Raw genomic sequence first — 27,107 nt, 5'->3', positions numbered from 1 at the left:
TTATACAAAGACATTTTATTTCAACGTATTTCAGTCGATTTTTACTCATCTCAGTAGCCTATAGCAATATAGTTTGGTAAAAGCTAAACGGCACAGATGCAAGCTGTTCTGTAGTAAACAACAGCGCCATCTGTGCAGTTCATTCATTCACACACTGACAAGCGATTCATATTTAAACAGTCTTTTTGCGGTTTACAGACACTATTGCATATCGTGATTAGAACAAAGCACTTTAAGAATAAAGAACTTACTATTCACAATCCTCAGATGGATCCGTTGCTCCTCAAAGTGAAACTAAACCAGCACTTCTGAGGTAAATTTTCCAGGATTATTATTACGATAGTATTATTCCTCACAGCATCGCAAGACGGCAAAAAGCACAACACTTTGTTTTTATTGTGAGTAAACAGGCGACTCTTTCCAAAACATCCAGATAACATATTCTTTCTCTTAGTCAGAGAACACTGTAATATAGAACAGTAAAGTAAATGCTTTAACTTAGAAATGGTCACTTAAACTATTGGTTCCTATGACCCTTGTGACCTATAGTCGTCATGATGAGTTAGAAGAACAGATATATATTTTAGCATGTTGAAGACCTTTCTTAAACAAAACGAGGCTAAATGAGCAAGCACTGTTACTGTATTCCTAGCATGGGACAGACCCTCAGTCAACTCTCAGATATTTAATACAGACATTAGAGAATACATGAAAAGAACATTTCAGTACTCACACTGGTAACTTCTATAACAAAGTAAAATCTCATAAGCCTAGAGAAGTCATTCAACTCATGTGATATTTAGAAGGAAAAATATTGATTAATACCTTGATTATAATCATTAGAAATACAATCTAACTCATTAGATATACATTGAAGCAAAAGTGGATTCCAGAATCACCCCTTCGGTACTTTGGAGCCTATTTTTTGCCTACATGCAAGTTGATGAGATGAATCAGCGAAATGAGGCACCGAAATCTGCATTTTGATTCGGTCCGGTTACATACCGTTACCTGGGTACCGGTTCCATATAAGTACCGGGTTTCGGTACCCTACTCTAGTCCCCAGTAAGTCTGGGACAGTGATTAATGCAAATTCCCACTGTGAACTCATGTTTACATTTGAAAAGAGGTTTCTGCCTTGGTCTGAGTATTTAGGGAGATGCTGAAGAAGGCTCGTGGAGATTTGTAGCTCAGATTAGCCTGTGATAGCGGAGTGTATGCAGGCACTCCACATCATGTATTTTATAATGTCAGGTTCGCATCTTCTCTCTTTATTCCAGAGCATTTGATGTTTTGTATTTATTATCTTTATATTTTATTCCGACTGACTCTGAAATTGTTTTGCCAAGTAGATTAAACAGATTCGTGTTACCGCAAGTTTTACGTCAGATTAGTGACGACAAATATTTGGCACTAAGTGTAGGCTACATGTTTTGCAAAGACAAGAAGTGAATTTCCATTGAGGGCAGCAAAAGTGCTGCTTGACCAACCTAAATCTGGGTGTGTCTTACCTCTGTTTTAATTTAATGTTACTTTAGATAAATGTACGTGGGAACCAATCCAAAGCTATTATGAGAGAAGTAATGTTGGTCGACTTATGGCGCACAGTTCCAGCTCGCCTCGGCTCGGCTCGACTCGCGTTTGATTGGTTTTCCACTGTGTAAGAGTTGTAGGCTACCTGCTTCCAGGTACTCTTTTTCGTATCACCTCCGGCGAGGTTCTAAGCGAGCCGAGACGCGTCGAGTCGAGTCCAGTCGAGCTGGAACTGGTAATGGAAAAGCGCCATTATACAGTAGGTAGTCAAACAGAATGCCTATTACCGCGGCAAAACCAAAACCGCGGCAAAACCACCGTGGCAAAAATAAACCAGTCGCATTTTCAAAGTCATTCGCGAAATGACTGCCAGGTGGCGCAAAGGGTTATTGTGCAAAACAGCAGCAATTGCTGCATTTTGAAATGGTGCAATTACTATGGTAAACAGCATTTTTTAGGGCAGAAAAAAAAAGAAAAAAAAAAAGGTTAAAAATAGAGACAAGAACAATATAGCCTATATTTCATATTGTAGGCCTAGACGTCGGTGGGCGACAAGCCTATTCCCCGGGGGAACAGTGCGATAACAAAAATAATAAATGAAATAATTAGTAACAAAAATAACAAACAAAAATAAATTATGTGCAATGAAGCTGATTATTTTTACCATTCTATTGAGGAATGAGACGAATGAAGAGCGCTTCTTGCTCGTCTGAGCGAACACACACTGCAGAAACGAACGTTTGGGCAATTCTCAGTGAGTAAATTCATGGGAGAGTGGTTGAACTTACGTTTCGATCATTTAGATGACACGGGTTCAAATCCCGAACCAACATGGACTATTGTAATTTTTATATTAGCCTATTAATGCATTTTATAGCCTATTATTAATGCAGAGAGATTTGTCTACTTCTAAAACTATGTTACACCATAAAGTTTGTTGCTTATATTTATAAAATAAAATTACCATGCATTTCCATTTTACACTAAGGAACAAATATTATACAGAATGACTTTACATCTGTATAATAATTCCAATCGTAATTTCAAAAGCAGTTCTGTTAATATATATATATGTATATATCTCTCTCTCGATGTGTCCAAATGTAGGCCCTATATCTTAATAAATTATAAATATTGTAGTTTTATTTATTGTATTTAAAGGAACCGTATGTAAGAAATGTATTTCAATTAATCATAAAATGGCCCTGATATGTCACTAGACATTAAGAAATCATGTTCATTTCAAATACTTATATCACTGACAACAGTAGTCTGGCCAGGATATTGTCATTTAAAAAGTGAAGTTGCAGCCCTCAACTGATGTTGATGTTGTCATCTTGTGTTTTGGCCTGAAGCGCCACCCTCCACCTATCTACCAATCACGAAGTCAGTAGTGTTTCGGCATCCGGGTTGCCAGCTCTGCTCTAGTTACCACAGCTACGTGTCAGCCTACGTTCCTGCTGGATCCTGCAGCCTATCTGGCAACCTCGAGTCAGGGGGGAGGGGATACACCGCTCTACAGTAATTTGAAAGTGATTGCAGTACCAGTTTTGGCCACAATCTTACATACGGCTTCTTTAAAGGTTTTTCACACACAATTTCAATTTAAGTGTTCAATCCAGTTGTTTCAATTGGTTTTGTAGAGTTTTATAATGTTTGAGCAGTGTGTATGATTGTTAACAATCTGGCATTATCTAAACAACGCATTCATGCCATGAAAGAATGTGAGTGAGTAGCAGATACAGAGCGCTTTCATTCACGATCAACCTCGTTTTATTGTAAGGTGAATTCAGCAAGGCATGCTGTGTCTTTGAAGCAACAAAGTCTATTTGTTAGTTTTTTCTTTCGTGATTTGTGTGGATGACACGCAGCGACATATACAGTAGGCCTATTATCAGCTGTATGATGTGTTTTTACCCTGAAATGTTTAATTTCGAGAGAGACCCGGCGCGCGCAGTGAGGGAGACAAAAGAAACTTGCTAAAAAGAGATCCAGCGCGAGAGAGAGGCAAAGAAAAACGCCTGTTCTTAATTCATGTTGCTTTGAACTTTTTTCGTTTTGTACCGTTTTAATTTTTTAACTTAGATGCAATTTCTTTGGCAATACAAATTTAAAATGTCGCAAGAATAAGATTCTGTGTTTCTTATTTTGCATCGCAAAGGGAATAAACTCTAAACTCGATGCAACCCTGTTTTAAATAAATAAACTGTCCCAACACTTTATTTATACCTTGAAATGTTCGATGGGGTTTCAAACTTAATTAATTTTAGTGTTCTCTTACATTTTCATTTTTTTGTCTTTTTTTAAACTTTGATTTAAGATTACGACGGCAAACAATTTTTTTCTGTGTATTAACTTGCACGGATTAATTTTTCACCACAAGACTAGTAATATGCGCTAACAAAGTAAATAGGGTCAATTTTGATTTCAGTTGGACTTTAAAGACGAGCTTCATAATCTTCATTTAAATATCAATTGTAGGCTACACTACAACATAAATTTTCTACATTACAGTAGAGCCTCTGCACAGATGACAAAACTTATGAAGGAAGATTGTCAGCCGATCGCACCAGAAAATGAAGATTATGAAGCTCGTATTTAATCTGCTAAATTATTGTTTTGTGAATCATTCACGAAATTGAGATGACTGACAGTGATACCCGGCCATAGCAACGGAAGCTTCATAATCTTCATTTTCTGGTGCGATCGGCTGACAATCTTCCTTCATAAGTTTTGTTGTCTGTGCAGAGGCTCTACTGTAATGTAGAAAATTTATGTTGTAGTGTAGCCTACAATTGATATTTAAACAAAACGCTTGACTTTAATAAACAGATACATATTTAAGCATCAAGAACGGTAAAACAAACGCTGTCGGCTACACTGAGATTCGATCTCGGATCGCTTGAAGCTCCGCAAGGCTCATGTTGTTGCGTTGACCACAGAGCTATCGTCTGATTGCTGTTAAGATAACGTCTTATGCTCTTGTAAAGCCTCATTGATGTAGCCTAATATTTTTCTATTGCACTGTTTTATGTTGAAAATGTTTTCATTATTAAATGTATTCAATTTAAATTCAGTAATTTCAGTATTGTGATTATGAATTCGTTAAATGTTTCATTTGAATTGATCTGCTACCAGCTTTCAATCGCTCTCAATGAGCAGCGGTGCGGCGGCAGTTTACACAATAGAGAGAATAAACTGACACTTTGCAAAGTCTGTGATTGTAGCACCTCTTAGCGGTAAGAGGCTGCAAATACACACCCGCAATTCATCGCCGCGGGAACGGCGGCGGTAAAAGTATTATTCTGGTTGAGTACCAACTGTATCTGTAGTAGTGGCCATACCTCTACTGTAGTAAACGTTACGTTAAATTCAAGTGTATGCAATTCCATGGGGGCTATACCAAAGTATCTTTGATTGTGTAAACGTGAATGCGACCGATCTCAGGTATAAAGCAATTACATCTATTTGGTGACCGAAGCTGGCGAGTTTGTGATTGTGAGACCCACGTTAAACAAGGTGTGAGGACCTCTGAGCAACATAGCTTCCTAATATGAATGGGTAAAATATAAGTAAAGAGTTAAATAGAACAATCAAATGTATTGCTAAACTATTATATAATTGATAACTAATTGGCAATCTAACCTAAATTCGAGGTTGACTGCAGTAGGCCTATACATGTACATTCTCTTTATGGGAACTTAGTTCTTTACAAAATTATCAATTCAATTAATGATCTTTCCTCTATAGTTGATTATAACACATTCTTACCTTTTGTTTTCTTATAGTCTGATCGTGAGTGATCCTTTAATTCAAATCAGTCGAGATCGAAGAGGATTGATTTACGACTGTACTGTCCCACAAGGAACCTGCTCATCATTGATGATTAATGGTATTTGGGGTTTTGTTCTACAGTACTAATTGAAATATAATTTGCTACTTTCCAGTAGGGTATATACTACAGCAGGGTCTAGGGTAATACTGTATATGAGCGTTGTTCTCTTTTTCAACAAACGAACATTGGTGCTTAAAGGACAAATCAAGTGAAAAATGAACCTGGGCTTAATTAACACATGGTTACCGAGTCGATCGTTCCCTGCGATGCGTTTTCATGAAAATCGAATGTATAGAGTTGTATCTTTAAAAACATTTTAGCTCATAACACTAGTATATGGGGCACAGAGTAAGTAAAAATAAATCGCTAGTTAATACCACTAACAAGGCTCAAAATAGCCTCACACTAACACGGTAACATAATGAGGGTCCTTACATACAAACCGAAGCATTGAGAACTTTGTAAGTGTACAGACAGTTTAATAAGAAGATACTTTATAAAGACAGTACATTACGCGTTGACATGCAAGATCCATCTTGGAAAAGTCTCGACTAATCGAGCCACGAACGCCGTCGATAGGATAGCTGGTCGATAGGAATTACGTTTGTGAAATCTAACGTAGCACGGCGTTCGTGGCTCGATTAGTCGAGACTGTTCCCTTTCGTCAGCAGGGAACTCCGACGCCTCGTCGGGGGAGTTCCCCTGACGAATTGGGATCACGCCAGGGATCCAACCGCCTTCGAGAGAGTTAACAACGAGCCAATGAAAGAGAAACTGAATTGGCATGCAATATTTGCATTCCGCGGCCCGCCTACCAGCGCGGGTATAAAAGGCGGAAGTAAACATTGCGCAATGCTTATCGCCTCGGAGCCGAACAGGATTCAACACTGTCTGCTGCTGTTTCCTTCGCCTGAGAGAAAAGAAAAAAGAGTTTTTTCATCGAGTCCTCCTCAGGAAAGAGTCCTCTCTATCTGCCGGTGTTACAGCCTGTCAGCGATCGCCGCTTCCTGCCGCCAGCCGTGCCTTTTTGATTAAATCAAAAGCCGTTTTCACGGCTGGTATTGAGTGCCCACACGGGCTTGCAGTTTCCCCGTGTGTGGCCGCGGTGGGTCCCTGTGTGCTTCGGCACGTGAAAGAGAGGTTCTCTCTCTTTCCTGAAAGAGCTTTTCCGGGCGACCTGCGCCTTTGTCTACGTGACAAAGATGTCATCTCGCCCGTGCGTTTCTGGATGCGGTAGACTTCTGTCTCAGGGTGATGGTCACAGATACTGCGTCTCGTGCTTGGGCTTAGGGCACGCAGAGGCAGCATTTGTGAACGAGTCATGTTCTCATTGTGGGAACATGACTCTGGCGGCGCTCCGCTCGAGACTTAAAATCCTTCAGCAGAAAATTGCTGAGGGGGTCCCTTCAGTCTACACCCGTTCTAGTTCGTCTGCTGGTTCAGTCCAGCAGGCGACTACTTCGGCTGTGGCTGTTGGTGAGCGTATGAGGGTTACAGTGCGGAATATCTCGCCAGGTGAAATACCCTCACGAGGTTCCCACTCCTCTGTAGCACCGTTGCCATCGGTGCCCTTGTTGGAGCCACTGGAGCCGCCCCGTGCGGTTCCGGTTGTTTCCTTCGGGGCGCCACCTGAAGATGCGATGTCTATCGCAGCATCGGAGGGAGAGCGGTCATCCTCGGGTGACCACTCACCGGGTCTACCCCCTTCGGGTGCGGTGGCTGCGGCCGAGCCGGATCCTGAGTTGGCCGCTATGCTTGCCCGGGCGGCCGCGAATGTCGGGCTCGTGTGGAACCCTCCACCGTGTCCCGAACCTTCGCGGCTTGATGATTGGTGTATTGGGGCGGGTCGCGCTGGTTCTCAGCGTCCCGCTCCGGTCCCGTTCTTCCCGGAGGTGCATGAGGAGTTGACGAAGTCGTGGATGGCACCCCTGTCTGCCAGACATAGACCGACTCACTCCTCCTCCCTCACCACCCTGGATGGTGGGGCGGTTAAGGGATACGAGGGAATCCCCCCAGTGGAGCGGTCAGTAGCGATGCAGTTGTGTCCGAAGGCCGCTTCCACTTGGCGGGGTGCCCCTTCACTCCCCTCCCGCGCCTGTAGGTTCTCCTCCGGTCTGACCGAGAAGGCTTACACGGCGTGTGGAGAAGCCGCTTCCGCCCTGCATGCCATGGCGTTGCTTCAGGTCCACCAGGCCAAAGCGCTTCATGACATGCAGCAGGGTGGTCCCGACCCAGGGGTGCTGCAGGAGCTGCGTGTGGCGACGGACTTCGCCCTCCGGGCGACGAAAGTCACCGCACGTTCTCTGGGACGGGCGATGTCCACTTTGGTGGTCCAGGAGCGCCACCTTTGGCTTACCCTCGCGGATATGCGGGATTCAGAGAAAGCCAGGTTTCTGAATGCCCCTGTATCCCGAGGGGGCCTTTTCGGCGACGCGGTGGGGGACTTCGCCCAAGAGTTCTCCGCCGCCCAGAAGCAGTCTGAGGCGCTTCGGCATGTCCTGCCCAGAAAGCGGACTGCTGCTGGTCCGTCTTCTGCGGCCGAGGTACCCCAGACTGCTCGTCGCCGAGGGCGCCCTCCTGCGGCTGCCTCCGCTCCTCCTCCTGGGCAGCAGTCCAACCCCAGGAGGCGGGGCGGCGGTCGTAAGAGGGCTCCCCCGCCTGCTCAGCCGCCTCCGACCCCCAAGAAGGCCAAAGGGAAGAGGCGTTCCTGAGACGGGCGACCCAGAGGACCGAAGTGCTGCTCTACAGGAGGGGGCCTCTGCTCCCCTCCTTCCCCCGGAGGAGGGCCGGGTGGAGAATCCTTTGTTTGTTTTTGTTTCTGTTCCGCCACCGACCAGACGGTCGGTGGTACCCAAAACTTCAATAAAAGAGCAATTTCTTCCTCCTCTGGGTCATTCACGGTTGAGACTGCTGAACAAGCAGTCTCTCCCGTTAGAGAGTGGGACGGCAGTGTGCGCCACCCTCAGGTCTCGCCACTCTCAGTCCCCTCTCCCCAGCTCTCAGATAGCAGTGGCGCCACCTCGGTCACGCCACTCCTGTCTGCCGCTGGGCGGGAAGGCAGCGAGACCAGCAGCCGCCCTCGGGCCTTGCTCCTTGTCTCCTCCCCTTCCCTCGCCAGGCGACAGACCGCAGCAGAACACTCTCGGGTCTTCTCTGCCGTCTGTCCCCCGGTGGAGGCAGGTAGGTGTCGTCCAAATACACACCCAGACCCCGCTCTCGGCCGCTACAATGCCACCAGAGCCATGTCCCTGCCCTCCACCTCGCTGCCCCTCCGCGGGTACGCCGGTCGTGCGGGTGGGCTCGTTGCGGCGGTTTCTCGGAGCCTGGTTAGAGCTCCCGAGTCCGTCGCGCTGGCTCATCCGCACCATCCGGCTCGGCTATGCAATTCAGTTTGCACGCCGGCCTCCCAAGTTCAGGGGCATCCACTTCACCCGTGTGCGTCTAGTGGATGCTCCGGTCTTGCGGAAAGAGATCGACGTCCTGCTGGCGAAGGACGCGATCGAGCCGGTCCCTCCAGCCGATTTGAGGTCAGGGTTTTACAGCCCTTACTTCATTGTACCCAAGAAAGGCGGTGGGTTACGACCAATCCTGGATCTGCGAGTATTGAATCGGGCCCTGCACAAGCTCCCGTTCAAGATGCTCACACAGAAACGCATTTTCGAGTGCATCCGTCCCCAGGATTGGTTTGCAGCGATCGACCTGAAGGACGCGTACTTTCATGTCTCGATTCTTCCCCGACACAGACCATTTCTTCGGTTTGCTTTCGAGGGTCGAGCATATCAGTACAAGGTCCTACCCTTCGGGCTGGCCCTGTCGCCCCGTGTCTTCACGAAAGTCGCGGAGGCGGCCATTGTTCCCATGAGAGAACAAGGCGTTCGCATTCTCAACTATCTCGACGACTGGCTCATTCTGGCTCACTCGCGAGATGTGTTGTGCGATCACAGGGACATGGTGCTCCGTCACCTCAGTCAGTTGGGGCTTCAGGTCAACTGGGAGAAGAGCAAACTCTGCCCCGTGCAGAGGATCTCTTATCTCGGTATGGAACTGGACTCAGTCGCTCAGACTGCGCGCCTCACAGAGGAGCGCGTCCAGTCAGTGCTCACCTGTCTCAAGTCCTTTCGAGGCAGGACAGCGGTCCCACTGAAACAGTTTCAGAGGCTCCTGGGGCATATGGCAGCCGCAGCCGCAGTAACGCCGCTCGGCTTGTTGCATATGAGACCGCTCCAGCACTGGCTTCACGACCGAGTCCCGAGGTGGGCGTGGCAGAGCGGCACGTTCCGGGTCAAAGTCACCCCGCACTGTCGCCAAACCTTCTCCCCTTGGTCGGATCCTGCGTTTCTACGGGCCGGAGTGCCCCTAGTCCAGGTTTCCAGGCATGCTGTGGTGTTCACAGATGCTTCTGCCAAGGGTTGGGGGGCCACGTACAAAGGGCATGCAGTCTCGGGTCTGTGGACGGGGCCCCAGCTGCATTGGCACATCAATTGCCTAGAGTTGCAAGCAGTACGCTTGGCCTTGTGTCGCCTCAAGGGGTTTCTCAGACACAAGCATGTACTGGTCCGTACGGACAGCACTGCGACCGTTGCGTACATCAACCGACAAGGTGGTCTGCGCTCCCGTCGTATGTCGCGACTCGCCTCCCACCTCCTCCTATGGAGTCAGAAGCATCTGAGGTCGCTTCGTGCCATTCATGTCCCAGGGGAGTTCAATTATGTGGCCGACGAGCTTTCACGTCAGCCTCCCCTTCCGGGAGAGTGGCGACTCCATCCCCAGGCGGTCCAGCTGATTTGGCGAATCTTCGGAGCCGCACAGGTAGACCTGTTTGCCTCTCCGGACACGACCCATTGCCAGTGGTATTACTCCCTGACCGAGGGAACTCTCGGCACGGATGCCCTGGCACACAGCTGGCCCCGGGACTTGCGCAAATATGCGTTCCCCCCAGTGAGCCTTCTTGCACAGACACTGTGCAAGGTCAGGGAGGACGAGGAGCAGGTCCTTTTGGTGGCCCCGTATTGGCCAACCCGGACTTGGTTCCCAGAACTCATGCTCCTTGCGACAGCCCCTCCCTGGCCGGTTCCTCTGAGGAAAGACCTTCTCTCTCAGAGACGGGGCACTCTATGGCACCCGCGTCCAGACCTCTGGAAACTCCATGTCTGGTCCCTGGACGGGACGCGGAGGTTTTAGATGGCCTGCCACAGGCAGTGGTAGATACCATCTCTTCAGCTAGAGCCCCCTCTACGAGGCGCCTCTATGCTCTGAAGTGGAACCTGTTCGTCGGCTGGTGTTCTTCCCACGGGGAGAACCCACGAACTTGCCCGATCAGAGTCGTGCTCTCCTTCCTACAACAAGGGTTGGAGCGAAGGCTGTCTCCCTCCACCCTTAAAGTGTATGTTGCCGCAATAGCCGCACATCACGATGTAGTTGAAGGTAAGTCCGTGGGGAAGCACGACCTGGTCATCAGATTCCTCAAGGGTGCTAGGAGGCTAAATCCACCTCGCAACTTGCACCCTGTACCCTCTTGGGACTTAACTCTGGTGCTTAAGGCACTTCAAAGTCCTCCTTTTGAGCCTTTGCTGTCAGTCGAGCTTAATATCCTGTCCATTAAGACAGCGCTCCTGTTAGCATTGGCTTCCTTCAAGAGGGTAGGGGATCTGCAGGCATTTTCGGTCGACGAATCGTGCCTAGAGTTCGGGCCTGGCCTTTCTCAGGTCACATTGAGACCCAGGCTCGGATATGTGCCCAAGGTTCCTACCACTCCCTTCGCGGACCAGGTAGTGAACCTGCAAGCGCTGCCCCAGGAGGAGGCAGACCCAGCCCTAGCTTTTCTCTGTCCCGTCCGGGCCCTCCGGGTTTATATAGACAGAACGCAAAGCTTTAGGACCTCAGATCAGCTCTTTGTTTGTTACGGAGGCCAGCAGAAGGGGAAGGCTGTCTCCAAGCAGAGGTTAGCCCACTGGCTAGTGGATGCTATCACCAGGGCTTATGAGTCCCAGGGTGAGCCTTGCCCACCCAGGCTGCGGGCTCACTCCACTAGGAGTGTTGCCGCTTCCTGGGCTCTGGCACAAGGCGCCTCGCTAACAGACATTTGTAGAGCTGCGGGCTGGGCGACACCGAACACGTTCGCTAGGTTTTATAGCCTACGTGTGGAACCTGTTTCCTCCCGAGTACTTGCTACGGCCAGCAATTAGAGGGAATAGGTGTGTCGGCTTGCGACGCCATTCCGTGAGCGGATACGTGCGTCTTTTTGCTCCGTTGGTTACCCAAGAAACGGCTAACCTCGTGAGTTCCTCCATCATCCCCTCCGGTGCCAGGCGTTGCGGACCGCCGGCACCAGGTCTGCTACCTTCAGTAAGGAGTTGCTAGTAGACTGGGTGCCTTTTCCAGTGGTCCCTGCGGCGACCCATGATTGCCACGTGCAGTTCAGCCGTGTCTTCCCCTTGACAGACGCATTCTGTCGTCCCTGTTGAGTACGCTCCTCACTCCTCCGGACTGGGACTACCTTCAAGGACTGCCATATGTTTCACTACCCCACGTGGTTAGTACATGTGTGTATTTGAGGGCCTTCCTCTAGGCTGCCTCAGCTTCCGCAGCGTTCCCCCCCTTATTATTTTCCTTGGGGACGGGCACGCTTTCCCAGTGTTATCCAATATCCACTGTTTGGGTCTTGCGGAACAGCAGTGGGGTTCCCTAGCTAGCTCCCGCAAAATTTCTGGAAACTGCTGCAGGGTAGCTTAGCTGGGCGCTGGAAGGGGCCAGCACCATGGCGTTTTGGTAGGGATCCCAATTCGTCAGGGGAACTCCCCCGACGAGGCGTCGGAGTTCCCTGCTGACGAAAGGGAACGTCTCGGTTACGTATGGTAACCCTCGTTCCCTGAGTCCAGGGAACGGAGACGCCTCGTCCCGTCGCCATGTTGCTGTACCTTCGCGGAGGACTGAACACTGTTCGGCTCCTCAGCGAAAAGCATTGCGCAATGTTTACTTCCGCCTTTTATACCCGCGCTGGTAGGCGGGCCGCGGAATGCAAATATTGCATGCCAATTCAGTTTCTCTTTCATTGGCTCGTTGTTAACTCTCTCGAAGGCGGTTGGATCCCTGGCGTGATCCCAATTCGTCAGGGGAACTCCCCCGACGAGGCGTCTCCGTTCCCTGGACTCAGGGAACGAGGGTTACCATACGTAACCGAGACGTTTTCCAAGATGGATCCTGCATGTCAACGCGTAATGTACTGTCTTTATAAAGTATCTTCTTATTAAACTGTCTGTACACTTACAAAGTTCTCAATGTTTCGGTTTGTATGTAAGGACCCTCATTATGTTACCGTGTTAGTGTGAGGCTATTTTGAGCCTTGTTAGTGGTATTAACTAGCGATTTATTTTTACTTACTCTGTGCCCCATATACTAGTGTTATGAGCTAAAATGTTTTTAAAGATAAAACTCTATACATTCGATTTTCATGAAAACGCATCGCAGGGAACGATCGACTCGGTAACCATGTGTTAATTAAGCCCAGGTTCATTTTTCACTTGATTTGTCCTTTAACTTTCAGAAAAGTATCAACCTTAGAAGGTTATAGAAAATATTATATCAGCTGTTTTATTTCCTATTATATTGTTACCAAAATTTAGTACATGCAATTTAAAACTCTGATTTGTATTTTCTAGCGATTATCATTAAATAAACATTCTAAATTCAAAGCGATTAAATTGCGCTTCTGCTAACCAGTATGGGGCTAGATGTGATTGTAGATATTGATAAATTAGATGTTTACTATACATTAAAGATTTATTTATTAGTAAATACATTATAGTATAGTATAGTTTTGAAATTTTGAAATTAACATTAACTAAGATTAATAAATGCTGTAGAAGTATTGTTCATTGTTAGTTCATGTTATCTAATGTAGTTAACTAATGTTAACAAACAAAACCTAATCGTAAAGTGTTACAAAAAAAAAAACACACAGGATTTGAACTTCAATGCATGCATTTCAAATGTTTTTTTGGGGACACCAAAGTGTAACATATTCCATTTAAAGGTTCTTTAATGAAAATGAACAAACAAGTCTGTATGTTAATCAAGTGCCCTCGGAAGCTGTCAACATGTCTCTCGGACTTTCCATGGTTCAAGATCCACGGTCTTCAAAGCTGGCAGTAAGTAGTTCAGAACACTGATGAGATCAGTTACAGATAAAGTACATATTGTAACTATGTCACACATGCAAATGCCTAAAGAACATAAAAAGCCAAGAGAAATGCTCTGTAAAACTACTCTGAATTAATAAAAGGGATTATAAATGTTAAAAGACACAATGTGAGTAGAGAACGACTTGTTTAATGATCAGTATTAAAGAAAAACAACATTGTTTTCTGTGTATATATATATAATTAGTGAATTTTATTTGATATAATTTATTTGATTTATTTTTTGAGGCATGCATGTTTTATTTATTATCCTGTCTCAACAACTAAACAGATTTTGACAAGAGCAATAAAAGTGATTGGTATTGTGGTCTATAATTAACTTTTGATTTGGTATTCCTTTAAAATAATGTATAAATCCATGTTTAAATTCCTTCTCATTCAGTTTTGTGGCCCAACCATTCCAAAGAAATGTGAATCAGTTACCACCTTCAATGGCATGTGCTTCATCAGTGAAAACAGTGTGTTTAAACCACCAATACCGAGCTCTCTGAGAGGTAAATATGATGATCACCGAAAGGTTTTTTTCCCCCCAGTCAAAGAGGTTTCTTCTCTTTTGATGTAACTGCAGTTTTAACTGGCCTATATATACACGCTTTTCTTCATTTACAGACTGTCCTGGTCAGTTTGACATTGCATTTCTGTTAGATGGATCTGGGAGTGTGACGGGTTACAATTTTAGAACGATGAAGAATTTTGTGATAAACATGATCAAGCGTTTTACTAATCAGGATGGACAGGTAGGAATAGCCTTACATATCACTTCAGGGATTTTTGATACTAACTGCAGCCAGTGTTTTAAAAAAAAGGGAAAGACCTGCATTTGTCTTTCCATGTGTAATTATCTTTTTCCAATAAAAAAATAAAAAATAAAAAAATTATATATATATATATATATATATACTGTATATATATATATGTGTGTGTCTGTGTGTGTTATATATATACTGAATGCCATTATAATAAGACTTGTTGGTTTACAGTTTGCCTTAGCACAGTACTCCAGTGATTGTACTATTCACTACAATTTCAATGAACTCAAAGACAGAGCATGGGAATCTAAGGTGGCAAATATACAATACTTTGGAGGTGCCACTTACACTGCAGCAGCCATCAAAAAACTTGTGTAAGACTTGTTTGTTACTATATAAATCTGAATCATTGTATTTAGGGTGGCCCATTTCATAAAAATGACAATGCTTATATGTGCAGTTTAGAAGTTAAAATGTAACAAAAAAAGTTAAAAAATGTTTTTTTTTATTTATTTTTTTACATTATCTTTTACATTTTCTGGGGAAACAGAAAATTACAGGTTACTTGATCTCTTCTAAATTTCTTTTCAAATACCAGGAATGAGCTATTTACTCCAAGTGGAGGGTCAAGGCCATCAGCAAATAAAATCTTGCTTGTTATTACTGATGGAGTGTCACATGACAGGACTTTATTGAACGATGCAGCATCACAGGCAGAGTCAAAGAAAATAATACGATACGCGATCGGGGTATGCTTTTTCTTCGCATATTGTGTCGTTTAAATCTCTTACATCCTCAAATGTTTTTATGGATCCTTAAATGTTTCATTTTATCTAGTAAAATTCTTAAATGTTGCAAAAGGTTATAGGTTTAAACCTGAAAGTTGTTGCAAATTTTATGTGGCCATTTCTGAGCAGCATTAATTTACTAATTTAACTTAGAACTAATAAATGCTTTAGGATGTGTGTGTGTCTGTGTGTCTGTATCCATTTATTACTCTAAATATGCTTTGTCGCATCATTTCTTTTTAAAGGAAACAATATTTTTGTCCCTAGGTTGGCGAGGCTTTTAATGATCCCAGTGCAAGAAATGAGCTGAATACAATTGCTTCTGATCCAGATGTTAATCATGTGTTCAAAGTGACAGACTTTAATGCACTGAATACTATTCTTCAAAAGCTGGAAGAAAACATTATTGCCATTGAAGGTAGAAAATTAAGAATGAATTTGTATTTCTGCTATATATGTATATATATATATATATATATATATATATGTATGTATATTTATTTATTTATTTATTTATTATTGTAATAACTGAATATATATTTCCTAAAAGCTTTAAATGACTTTGAATCAGATGATTAATTTTAATAACGTCTGTTGATTTGTCGCAGGAACCCAGACTTCAGGTGATTCCTCCAGAATGGAGTTTGCACAGGATGGATTCAGCTCAGCTTTCACACCATCCGTAAATAAATATGCAAAATTGCTCTTTAACATTAAACTCTACAGACCATGTGAATGATCATATGGTTATATATATGACCCCAAAGTCAACATTGTAACCCTTAATCTTTTTTTTTTTATGCTCACAAATTGTTCATCAGAGGGGTATGGGGTTTCTCGAGATGTTCTCTGTGTATCCAAATCCAGGACAGTTTTGCTTTGCTTTGCTTTGTTTAGGGAAGTGTGTTACTGAGTGCTGTGGGAGCTTTCCAGTGGAAAGGTGGATATCAGGAATATTCGCCAGACTACTCCTTTCTAACAGGCAGTGAGCATGAAAGCTATCTAGGTGAGGCGCTTTTTTTAAACACTCAAACATAGATAGATATGTGAATTTACAGACATTTTATTCTATTCAGCAAATACAACTAAGAATAAACATATTATTGAACTATTACATTTTGTCTGAAGGTTATTCGATGGCTATTGCAACGTCAAGCACCAGCTTTGCTATTCTAGGAGCTCCGAGATACAAGCATAAAGGACAAGTCTTTGTATCACAACTCAGATCCAATCAATATAAACTGCCACTGGACTCTCCCAAGGTTGTTAACTTAATTTTTTTTGTGTCAAAACCATACATAAAACCAATATCATTTGCTAAAATTGCTAAATTAACTTATGCACAACATTGGAATGTCGAATGTTCAAATAAAACTGCGTTTCCATCCCATATGTTCAAGAGAACAAAATTGTCACTTCCTGGGAAATTTGCGCAAAATATACTTGGGGCAAAAGCACACTGTAATAGTGCTTTGGACCATTTGTAAAGTTGAAACAAAGATGATGAAATTGCAGTTTACCATTATGCCTACTAAAACTAAAACTAAAAATATTATCAAATTGGACAAATAGTGAAACTGAAGAAATAATTGCATATTTTTTCAACCATTGTTCAAATAATGGTATACCATGACCGTTCTCTTGGTCTTAAGAGTTTAATGTAAAGGATTTGGTACATTTCCATATATACAGTACCAGTCAAAAGTTTGGAAACATTACTATTTTTAATGTTTTTGAAAGAAGTCTCTTATGCTCATCAAGCCTGCAGTTAAAAAAAAAAAAACAGTAATATTATGAAATATTATTACAATTTAAAATAATGGTTCTCTTTTTTAATATACTTTAAAATGTAATTTATTTTTGTGATGCAAAGCTGAATTTTCATCAGCAAGTACTCCAGTCTTTGGTGTCTTATGATCCTTCAGAAATCATTCTAATATGCTGATTTATGATCAATGTTGGAAACAGTTGTGCTGCTTAATATTTTTTTTTATAACCTGAGATACTTTTTTCAGGATTATTTGATGAATAAAAAGTTAAAAAGAACTGTATTTATTTAGAATAGAAATCTTTTGTAACAGTATACACTACCGTTCAAAAGTTTGGGAACAATAACTATTTTTTTTTAAAGAAATTAGTACTTTAATTCAACAAGGATGCGTTAAATTGATAAAAGGTGATGGTAACGATTTCTATTGTTAGAAATGTTTTTATTTTGAATAAATGCTGTTTTTATGAATAAATGCTGTTAACGTTTTACTCATCAATGAATCCTGAAAAAAGTATTCCAAAAAAATATATTAAACAGCACAACTGTTTCCATCATTGATAATAACTGAGTATCAAATCATCATATTAGAATGATTTCTGAAGGATCATAAGACACCAAAGACTGGAGTACTTGCTGATGAAAATTCAGCTTTGCATCACAAAAATAAATTACATTTTAAAATATATTAAAAAAGAGAACCATTATTTTAAATTGTAATAATATTTCATAATATTACTGTTTTTGTTTTTTTTAACTGCAGGCTTGATGAGCATAAGAGACTTCTTTCAAAATCATTAACAATAGTAATGTTTCCAAACTTTTGACTGGTACTGTACATATAATGTGAAAGCTGTGTTCCTGCAACAGAAGAAATTGTATCTTAATGGTAAAAAGATAAAACAACAGATCCAGTATAATTACTGGAAAATGCATTTTGTCAATTTACAGTAAAAGCCAAATTAACACCATATTAGCTGGAGGACAACTAGTCCTACACCAACCAGTTCACTGCTAGAGCGAAAGCAAACTCATTAATTGAAAAGTGACTGGCACAACTTAATTAAACTTTTGTTGTAGCCTTTTTCATTTTTTTGAAGAATCAAAACTAATATTTAAAGGTGCTGTATGTAACTTTACAAACAAAGCATACAAATACAATAATTTGCAGATATTTAGGAAACATGCTAACTTCACATACTCGTTTTATTTGAAAAACACTTCTACAGCGAGTCATTTTACTTTGAAATGTGCGTTCTGTGTTGGAATGTCTGTTTTTGTTTTGGTCTGTGTGATCCCGCCCACTGCCAGTTCACCCAATAGTATTTCGACACCCCAGGATGCTAGTTGGCAGGAAACACAGCGTATTGCAGCCTTGGAAGCCAACAAACAAACTTGTTGATTTTCTTGATTGCAGATTCTATCCAACCTAAAAAGCCTCGGTATGCATCTAAAAATCTCTATGAATGAGAGGATATTAAAACGTGGATAAATCAACTATTATAGATATTATATTATATTATCTATATAACACAGATTATATATCTACTTTACAAACTAACTCTACGAACATAGAAAACAGTGATAGATGGACCTCTTAACCTTTACGCTGAGGAGAAAATCCAACACAACTTTGAGGGGACCAAGCCAAACATGATTATGTATTTCTGCTCAGCTAGCATCACTGGACATCACCCGCACGGCATTCGCTAATAACTTTTCATTACCTTCTACTTTCTATGCATAACAGTTCTATCTAATATCGTATTAGACAAGACTGTTAGACAGATCGTAAACTAATGAACACGGAGAATGCGAGCACTGTTTGTTTGTTTGCTAAGGCTCTGGCGTTCTCAGCGCCATCAAAATAAAAGTCACAACAACAAGCACGGCTTACGTCACTTTAGAGTTCCTACTGGCGGTGCGAATGCAACCAGGAAAATGTTCCTAGGGGAGCCATTAGTTCTCGGGGAATCACCCTGGTGGCTAGTACCTAGAACTATCCAGTGCGAAAGCCCGTATACATATACATATAGAACCAATTGTTGATGTAATGAAGTCACAACAAGAAGGCTCGAAACATACAATCAGCAGGGAGTACAGATCATTTTAAAGTTCAAACTTCTCTTTTCTCAGCCTCAGATTGGCTCATATTTTGGAGCTGAGGTGTGTGTGGTGGATTTGAACCGTGACTCCATTACAGACCTACTTTTGGTATCGGCACCAACGTACATAGAGTCTGACCGAGAGGGCCTAGTGTTTGTTTACATCTTCACGCGTCAGGTCAGTGATTTTTTGGAGATTAAATTTTTTTTTTTTTTAAAGAGTTCATCAAGTAAGATTGAGCAAATGTACATTTGTATGTGTTGAACCCTGTTTCTCCACTCTCTGTTATATCTCCATAGGCAAACTTAATTTTTTCGGATACACTGGTGGGCATGGCAGGTCAGAGGGGTCGGTTTGGCTCTTCTCTGGCCAGTCCAGCAGATCTGAATGGTGATGGTTTCATGGATGTGCTGGTTGGAGCTCCTTTAGAGGAGGACGGACAGGGCAGCATCTACATCTTCAATGGGATAGATGGAGGGATCATTTCAAAATACTCACAGGTAAAAAAGATGTGGGTTGGTGGCAGTTTAAAGTGATAGTTCACATAAAAATGAATTCTATCATCATTTATTCAGCCTTGTGGTTCACCTTTCTTGCATTACGTTTTCTTGACTCACTTCATAGACTCTCAATATTTTTGCTATATGTTTAATTCCTTCTTGAATGAAACAGAGGATTGCTGGATCATCTGTGCGACCAGGTTTGCAGTTCTTTGGGATTTCATTGAGTCAGTCTTCTCTAGACCAGACTCGAGACAACCTTCCTGACATTGCTGTTGGGTCCAAGGGAGCAGTTCTGCTTCTCAGGTCTTTTATAAAGAACTAAAATATATACAAATACAGTGTTTCAGCCATAATCATTAATATGTGTTCATATGTGAATCATTCATATATTTGGCTCTTTCAGGTCCAGACCCATCATGCTCTTGGAAACCAAAGTAACTTACAACCCACCCAAAATACCAACCGGTGACCAATCAGACTGTACAAATCCACTGAAAAACAACCTGACTGTGTGCTTCACCATGAGCGAATACAAACATCGCATAACAGGTTTATTCATAATATAATTACATTATTTTTTTTGTTTTTTTGTGTTCTTACATCACAAGTACACATATTTTTGGGCTTTTATGATCAAACATGTTTTCTAGGTTTGACTGCAAATATTAATTACACCATAATGCTGGATTCCAAGCGACAGAAATATCGTGCATACTTCTCTGCCAAAAACCGGCTCCTCAGTGATGTGATGGAGGTTGGGTTGCAGGAAGTATGCAAACATCATCCTTTTTTTATAGAGGTAAGCATCAAATGTAATTTTTGTTTTGCACTTATGAGTAGATTTTCAGTGAATCTGATTAATCTAGGCTAACATTAAGACTAAAAGGGTAATTTCTGTTTCTCATACTTATTATATAAGTAATGCAACTTTTATGTGTTTGCATTAAAAAACTGTTCTTCTGCTGGAATTCCAAATAAAAACATTTAAACACCACAAACTATAAATTATAACTTGATTATTTACACATGCAGCAAGAAAAATAACAGGATGTTAAACAGTATGTAACCTGATATGATGGAAATGAAGAACCATTAATCTATATATTGTCTACTTAACTGATAAAAACTACAAATGCTGAGTTTAATTTTACATTCAACATTTCAAGAAATGTGATGGGGACATTACAAGAATCAAATGCATAACAAGAGTGACCCAAGTTTAATCGTAAATGTTTTGTTATTAACATCTCTTATTGATTCTTTACATTAGGCTTGTTCAGAAGATGCTCTGAATCCGTTGGCCAATCAGATAACATTCACATTTGAGGGTCTTCCATCAGGAAGTATGGACAATTTGAGACCAGTCCTGCTGCCAGAGATAAAGACCACCACAGACCATAATGTAAGAGTTCATCTGTGTTAAGAGCAGAAATTACTAGAACTTTATCACATGTACAATTCATGAATTTTTCTGTGCATTCACTTTGTTTTACAGCTGGATTTTGAGATAAACTGTGGAACTGATAATGTATGTGTTGATGACCTCCGAATGGATTTCAATTTCTCTGGGTGAGCAAACCATTTGCTCTGTTTCTGAAGTGATGTTAATAATTAATAATTCCGCACCATCTTGATGCTTATGAAAGTATTTACATTTCTCTCTTTGATCCAGATCTACAAACATAGAGGTTGGGATAATGCAGGAGATCAACGTGACAGTGTTTGTAGAAAACAGAGGAGAAAACTCATACAACACTCTCTTCACCCTCAGCTACCCCTTTGGACTTTCCTACAGGAGAATCACATCTAAACAGGTAAACACATATGCTGAAACTGATAATAGGTAATAATGATAAAAATGCTATTTCTAAAGCAAAATAGCTATAAAACACTGAAGATGCAATACATTTTTAAATAAAACTTAAAATTACAGAGCCACATTAAAAATATGGAGTGTTAACGTTTATTTAACAAATATTTTCAAACCATGTTACGAATGTTAGAAAGATGCGTGTTTTTTATATGTATGTATGTTGAGATGATAATATATGTATATATAATATATGTATGATAAATGTTCTGTATGAGCAGGGCAGAGTGGAGTGTGTGTCTCTGGATGCTGAGCGAGGAGTTAGACTGGGAGAAACCACCTGCCAGATCAGTAAACCCATCCTCAAGGGAAACACTCAGGTCAATAATCACACCCCTGGCACGAACGTTTGCTCATGTGGAGGAATGCATGTTAATGGTTAAAGCTACACTGTGTAATATTTTAAGTTGATTTTTAGCAAAAAACACTTTGTTCTTTCAAAGTTATACGTTCTCATTAATGAGTAATCATTTCAACCAACTAATTAAGTATTCTCGTAAGTGTATAATTTGCCATTTAGAATACATATGAGCGAGTCGCTCGAATGGCAGAAGCCATGTTGCGCATCCATCTTGAAAATACATTCGCCAAAGAGGGACATACCTGGAAATTCAAGCTTCGCCTTTCGCGTTTTTACACTCAGTGGCACTGTGACGAATGCGAGAGGGAGATTACTCGCGACTGCCGGCAGATTTGAAATAATACGGCCACCGTAGGACTTAAAACGCCCTCAGAATGGGAGGAGCTAGAAAGTAATAATCAGTTGGTAGTCATATACAATTTCACCGCTAGATGGGAGCAAATCCTACACAGTGTAGCTTTAAACTGATAATCATTATTTTGCTTAAAAAAATATTAATCACAATTGTTCTCATTTGAGAAATTTCTGTTTACATTTCATGAGAATTATTGCACTTTCATGTAAGCACAAATCAAGAGAACCTCAAGTCATTGACAGGGTTTATTTTATAGTCATGCTTGGATTTATTATAATTAGTCTCTGAGAAGTTTTTCTTACAGATTTAGTCACAGATGGGCAGTATGATACTTCATTCATTAATTCCAGCAGAATATCACAATGGAGATCGCTGAACTCCAACAAACATGTTTGCCTGTATTTTCAGATCATCAGCGCATGGATTTCAAGTTGGGAAGATTAAGTAAAACACATGCTGGATAATTTATAGATTTAAGAGGAAAAGCTCTGATTGAGGGATTTAAACTCTTGACATCTGGCAACCCCAAGTATGAAAGCTCTTGGAGGCTTCTTACTGATACAAGATAGTGGAAATGTCCCCCCAAAAAATCAGGAAAAATAACCAACGGGCCAATATCACAGCAATTATGCTTACTTTATCAAGAGAAGCAGAAATCGTGATCACGATTAAAATACTATTAATTGTCCAGCTCTACTCGTATACTTGTATACATTCATTTACTGACTTGACTAAACTCAAAGTAGTTAAACACTCTTATCCAGAGCAAGTTTCATGGGTTACGTTATGTTACGGTGACATATGAATTACAACAACTTTAATTAGTCCAAAATTTTGTCTTATTCTGGCTTTTTCATTCAAATTCTAGGTTGTGTTTGAGATTACATACAGTATTAATAAAGAAAGTTCACTGGGCCAAAATGTGATGTTTACTGCTGCGGTCAAGAGGTATGACATCATCTTTGTGTGCTAGAAGTTGTTGAACTCAAAGCGTAAAACACTTTTACCATGAGCTCTAGGAGGATTCTCACATGATCATTTCATCAGGAACAGATAAATGCAACTAATAAACAAAACCTCCATCTCTCACAGTGGGAATGACAAACACTCAATCGACAGTGAGTTTAACAAACAGAAAACCATTGATGTCAAATATGCCATCTATATTGCCTTGATAAGGTTAGTGCTCTACTCCGCGTTTCTGTATAGAAATAATAATAATTAAAAAAAATCTTTATCCTATACTGTAATATTGTCATTTTCTTTCTTCATTTTAAATGAAAGGCATGAAAATTCCACCATCCACATTAATTTTACTTCAGGGAAAAGGGATCTTATGAAACCGGTCCAGCAGATATTAAAGGTATCAGTTCAAATTCTCTATCTTAAAGTAGATAATAAAAAGGTTTTGTAGTACACTAAAATCTAATGTTTCAAAAAGGCTGAATGACAGATTTTAACAGGATTTATTTTATCAACAGAAGAAAATGTTAAAATGCCCACCTTGATCATAACTCTTCCTTTTTTTCTCTCTCTTTCAGGTTCAAAATGAACTCAGAGAATTACCTTTAAAAGTTTTCATCAGAGTACCAGTGAAACTCGGTGATGCTGACATCTGGACTAATTCAAATTTGCAAGTATGTGAATTTATTTATTATCTCACAAGTCATACAGGTATACTGAGTGATTCATTTAATTAAATAATTTCTGTATGATGTAGGGAAGAAAAACGGCATCCCATCCTTCACCCATAATATTTCAGAAACTTGTTTTAAAATGTCACCAAGAAATGTCACTTTCTTTTTAAAGATACCTGGCTGTGACAGCGTGAACTTGACGAAGCCTGTTATCACCAATTCTGCGTTGTTGGACATTATTAAAAATCATCGTTTGGTGGTGAGGACACTTTTTAAATTTAGTTTTGTTTTACCTTCATTTGTTTTCCACGTATATGCTAAACATACATTAATTAATCTCTCTCTCTATCTCTCTCTGTGTGTGTGTGTGTCAGAACTGCTCTGTGGCGGTGTGTGCCGTGTTCAGCTGTGACGTCACTCTCTCAAGGAATGAAAGGAAACTCTATAATATATTTGGCAATGTGAGCTCTGGATGGATTGAGCAGGTATCTGACTTTTAAAGCAAATTCACATCACAGAACAGACCATATATATTCATAACTGTTTGATAATTTCTTATTGTCATGATCTGTGTCTCTCTCAGACTGGACTCAAGGCTGCAGTTTTTGAGTTGGTCAGTTCAGCGTCTCTGGATTATGACAAGAGCAAATACATTTTCTTTTCCTCTGATTCTCTACACACTGCACCGTCTGTCAAGGTGATTCAGTGATCGTTCATGTCAAGTCTAATGAGCTCTCAAAACAGTGCTCTGTTTGAGGGAATCTATAACGGCAGTCTACTGTTTATAGTTTATGATTTGTTGATTTATGATTTATTCTTTCTTTTTTTCAGACCACATACTTTTCTCCTTTTGCTTCTTGCAAATATATTGACAATTGCACTTACAACATTCTTTCACACAGATCTACTTCCTGTGCAAATACCACAGAGTCAAAAGTGCTAACACTGTTCAAAGGTCTGGGGTCTGAAAGAATATTTTATGTTTTTGAGTCTCTTCTGCTCACCAAGACTTCATTTAATTGACCAAATATACAGTAAACAGAGTAATATTGTGAAATATTATTACAATTTTAAAGAACAGTTTTCTATTTTATTATATTTTAAAATAAAATTCATTCCTGTGACGTCAAAGCTGAATTTTCTGCATCATTACTCTTCAGTGTCACATGATCCTTCAGAAATCATTTTAATATGCTGATTTGCTGCTCAAGATTTCTTATTATTATCAGTTGAAAACATTTGTGCCACTGCATATTTATTTCAGAAATCTTTGACGAATAGAAAGTTTAAAAGAACAGCATTTATTTGAATTAGAAATCTTTTGTAATATTATAAATGTCTTTCCCGGCAGTTTTGACCAATTTAATGCATCCTTGCTGAATAAAAGTATTAATAACTTAAAAAAGACATCTTACTGATCCCAAACTTTTTAATGTATTTTAGCATAAATAGCTATTACGTAAATACGTATTTTACGTAAATAGCATTTTAAAATGAATGACAACAACAGCACAAGAGACAGGGATGTGAATCATACACACACTAAAACCGATGCATTATAACAAAAGAATGTACATAGTTAACAATCATGTCTCTATTGTTTGACATGGAACATCTGTGTAGGAGGAAGGAGGGGGACTTCCTGTTACACTGAGATCACTTCTGACTGCATTTTAAAATTCACTTGTTCACATTTTTCCACTTTGTAGATTAACACTCAAGTGGAGGTGTTTGAGGAGGTGAACCTGACCAAAGAGATCATTGGAGGAGTAATAGGAGGACTGCTGCTACTGGCTCTCATCACAGCGGCACTCTATAAAGTATATCACCATCATAACATCAGTTTCAATCACTGGCACTTTCACCTGTCTACACAATCTATATGTTTAAATGCTTACAGCACTTACAGTTTATTACAGAAATTATTACATTATTTTCTCCCTTTACAAGGCTGGGTTCTTCAAAAGCCAGTACAAGCAGATGCTGCAGGAGGCGCAGGGCGATGCAGGAGGAGAGCCAGACATGACACAATAATGTACACTCAAACAGTTAGAAGATACAAGTACTGATGTGTTTTGTGGGCTTGAGAATGAAACGTGAATTTAACACCTCAATGTAGCAAAATATTCCAGACTGATTCAGACAACTTAATTAGAATGAAAACTGGATCATTTTGAACTTATTTCATATCACTACTCATTATCTTATCAGTGAATGCAACGAGTTACCACAATGAAAGTATTTATAGCATCTCAAATATTTAACTTCCTTCTTTGATGACTGTGAGTGTGAACTATAGCAGAGATATTGGAGGACCTTCTCACATGCACATTCTTTTTGATAGTCACAGTTGCGAGAAATAAGTCAAAATTGCGAGATATAAACTTGCAATAAACTCGCAATTGTGAGAAAAAAGTCTGAATTGAGAGTTAAGTCCAGTTCTGAGAAAAACTTGTCAGCTCCATAATTTGGACATTTTCTTGCAATTGCGAGTTTATCTTACAATTCTGAGAAAAAAGTAAAAATTGCGAGTTATAAAGTCCAGTTCTGAAAAAAAAGAAGAAGAAAAAAAAGAAGAAAGTCAGTTCACAATTCTGACATTTTCATGCAATTTCTTGCAATTCTGAAAAAAGTTTGCAACTGCGAGTTTATATCCCAGAATCGCTATTCAGACTTTGTAACCCGTAATTGTGAGCTTAAATATGTCACAATTCTAAAGAGGATAAAAAGTCAGAATTGTGAGATATAAACTCGCAGTTGCAAAGAAAAAAGTCTGAATTGTGAGAGAAAAAGTCGCAATTGCCTTTTGTTACTTTTTATTCTGTTTTCTTATCACATTTCTACAGATTTTGAAAATGTTTAATTCTTTCTGCTTTATATTAATATATTGTTTATTTAGCTTTTTTGCAATATTGGCATAGTTAAAGTGGCACTTAGTGTTGGTAAGGAAACCAACAAAAGCCAAAATTAAATAATTTTGGCATTATCCATTACACTTATTTTTGTGTCATTATTTATGCATGCCTCAATTTGTGTTTGACATAAAATTAAACATTGAAAATTAAACATTGAAACATGAAAAACAGTGTCAGTGACTCATATCATCAGAAGTAGACTACAACTAATTTTCTACTATAAATCAGCTCTCCAGTGTGTTTTCACACGTGACTTCTGACCTTGACAGACTCAACAGGAGAACCGGAAAAGATTATCACGTGAAAGAAGGCGGAGCCTCTGCGCACAGCTATTATGTAATCCCCACAGACCAATGGTAGTAAAAAAGGTGTTTACCAGCGAACTTTGCCAGAAAGTTTGCTTTGGCAAGCTGTTTCGAACTCCCAAAACAATATAAAAATGAACTTCATTTTTGGTCTGATTTTGTTCAAAATGACGTCAGTCCGTTT

At 40.7% G+C, this 27,107-nt stretch overlaps 1 protein-coding gene across 3 annotated transcripts in view; it reads left to right on the top strand.

Moving 5' to 3' along the window:
• The window catches only part of LOC311096687 (integrin alpha-X-like), a 569,425-nt gene extending 542,639 nt beyond the window's left edge, over positions 1–26,786 (top strand). For 2 of the 3 annotated variants that reach the window (XM_084135994.1, XM_084135993.1), the window contains 28 exons: positions 5,322–5,425; positions 13,445–13,515; positions 13,949–14,060; positions 14,176–14,303; positions 14,547–14,689; positions 14,914–15,064; positions 15,371–15,521; positions 15,712–15,785; positions 16,001–16,109; positions 16,232–16,365; positions 19,008–19,154; positions 19,277–19,477; positions 19,650–19,783; positions 19,884–20,029; positions 20,131–20,279; positions 20,751–20,882; positions 20,976–21,049; positions 21,153–21,294; positions 21,572–21,670; positions 22,935–23,014; positions 23,159–23,245; positions 23,351–23,429; positions 23,608–23,703; positions 23,876–23,962; positions 24,078–24,188; positions 24,287–24,400; positions 25,413–25,523; positions 25,654–26,786. In XM_084135994.1, the coding sequence (XP_083992120.1) occupies positions 5,322–5,425; positions 13,445–13,515; positions 13,949–14,060; positions 14,176–14,303; positions 14,547–14,689; positions 14,914–15,064; positions 15,371–15,521; positions 15,712–15,785; positions 16,001–16,109; positions 16,232–16,365; positions 19,008–19,154; positions 19,277–19,477; positions 19,650–19,783; positions 19,884–20,029; positions 20,131–20,279; positions 20,751–20,882; positions 20,976–21,049; positions 21,153–21,294; positions 21,572–21,670; positions 22,935–23,014; positions 23,159–23,245; positions 23,351–23,429; positions 23,608–23,703; positions 23,876–23,962; positions 24,078–24,188; positions 24,287–24,400; positions 25,413–25,523; positions 25,654–25,737 (3,250 nt within the window). In that variant the 3' untranslated portion in view covers positions 25,738–26,786. Of the gene's footprint in view, positions 1–5,321; positions 5,426–13,400; positions 13,516–13,948; positions 14,061–14,175; positions 14,304–14,546; positions 14,690–14,913; positions 15,065–15,370; positions 15,522–15,711; positions 15,786–16,000; positions 16,110–16,231; positions 16,366–19,007; positions 19,155–19,276; positions 19,478–19,649; positions 19,784–19,883; positions 20,030–20,130; positions 20,280–20,750; positions 20,883–20,975; positions 21,050–21,152; positions 21,295–21,571; positions 21,671–22,934; positions 23,015–23,158; positions 23,246–23,350; positions 23,430–23,607; positions 23,704–23,875; positions 23,963–24,077; positions 24,189–24,286; positions 24,401–25,412; positions 25,524–25,653 lie in introns of those variants that run through there. The other variant, XM_084135995.1, reaches the window with a different exon arrangement.
• The last annotated feature ends 321 nt before the right edge of the window (positions 26,787–27,107 follow it).

The sequence above is a fragment of the Abramis brama genome (assembly GCF_963993115.1).
Source record: "Abramis brama genome assembly, chromosome: 14".
Taxonomy (NCBI): Eukaryota; Metazoa; Chordata; class Actinopteri; order Cypriniformes; family Leuciscidae; genus Abramis; species Abramis brama.
This window is presented reverse-complemented; position numbering and strand designations above follow the sequence as displayed.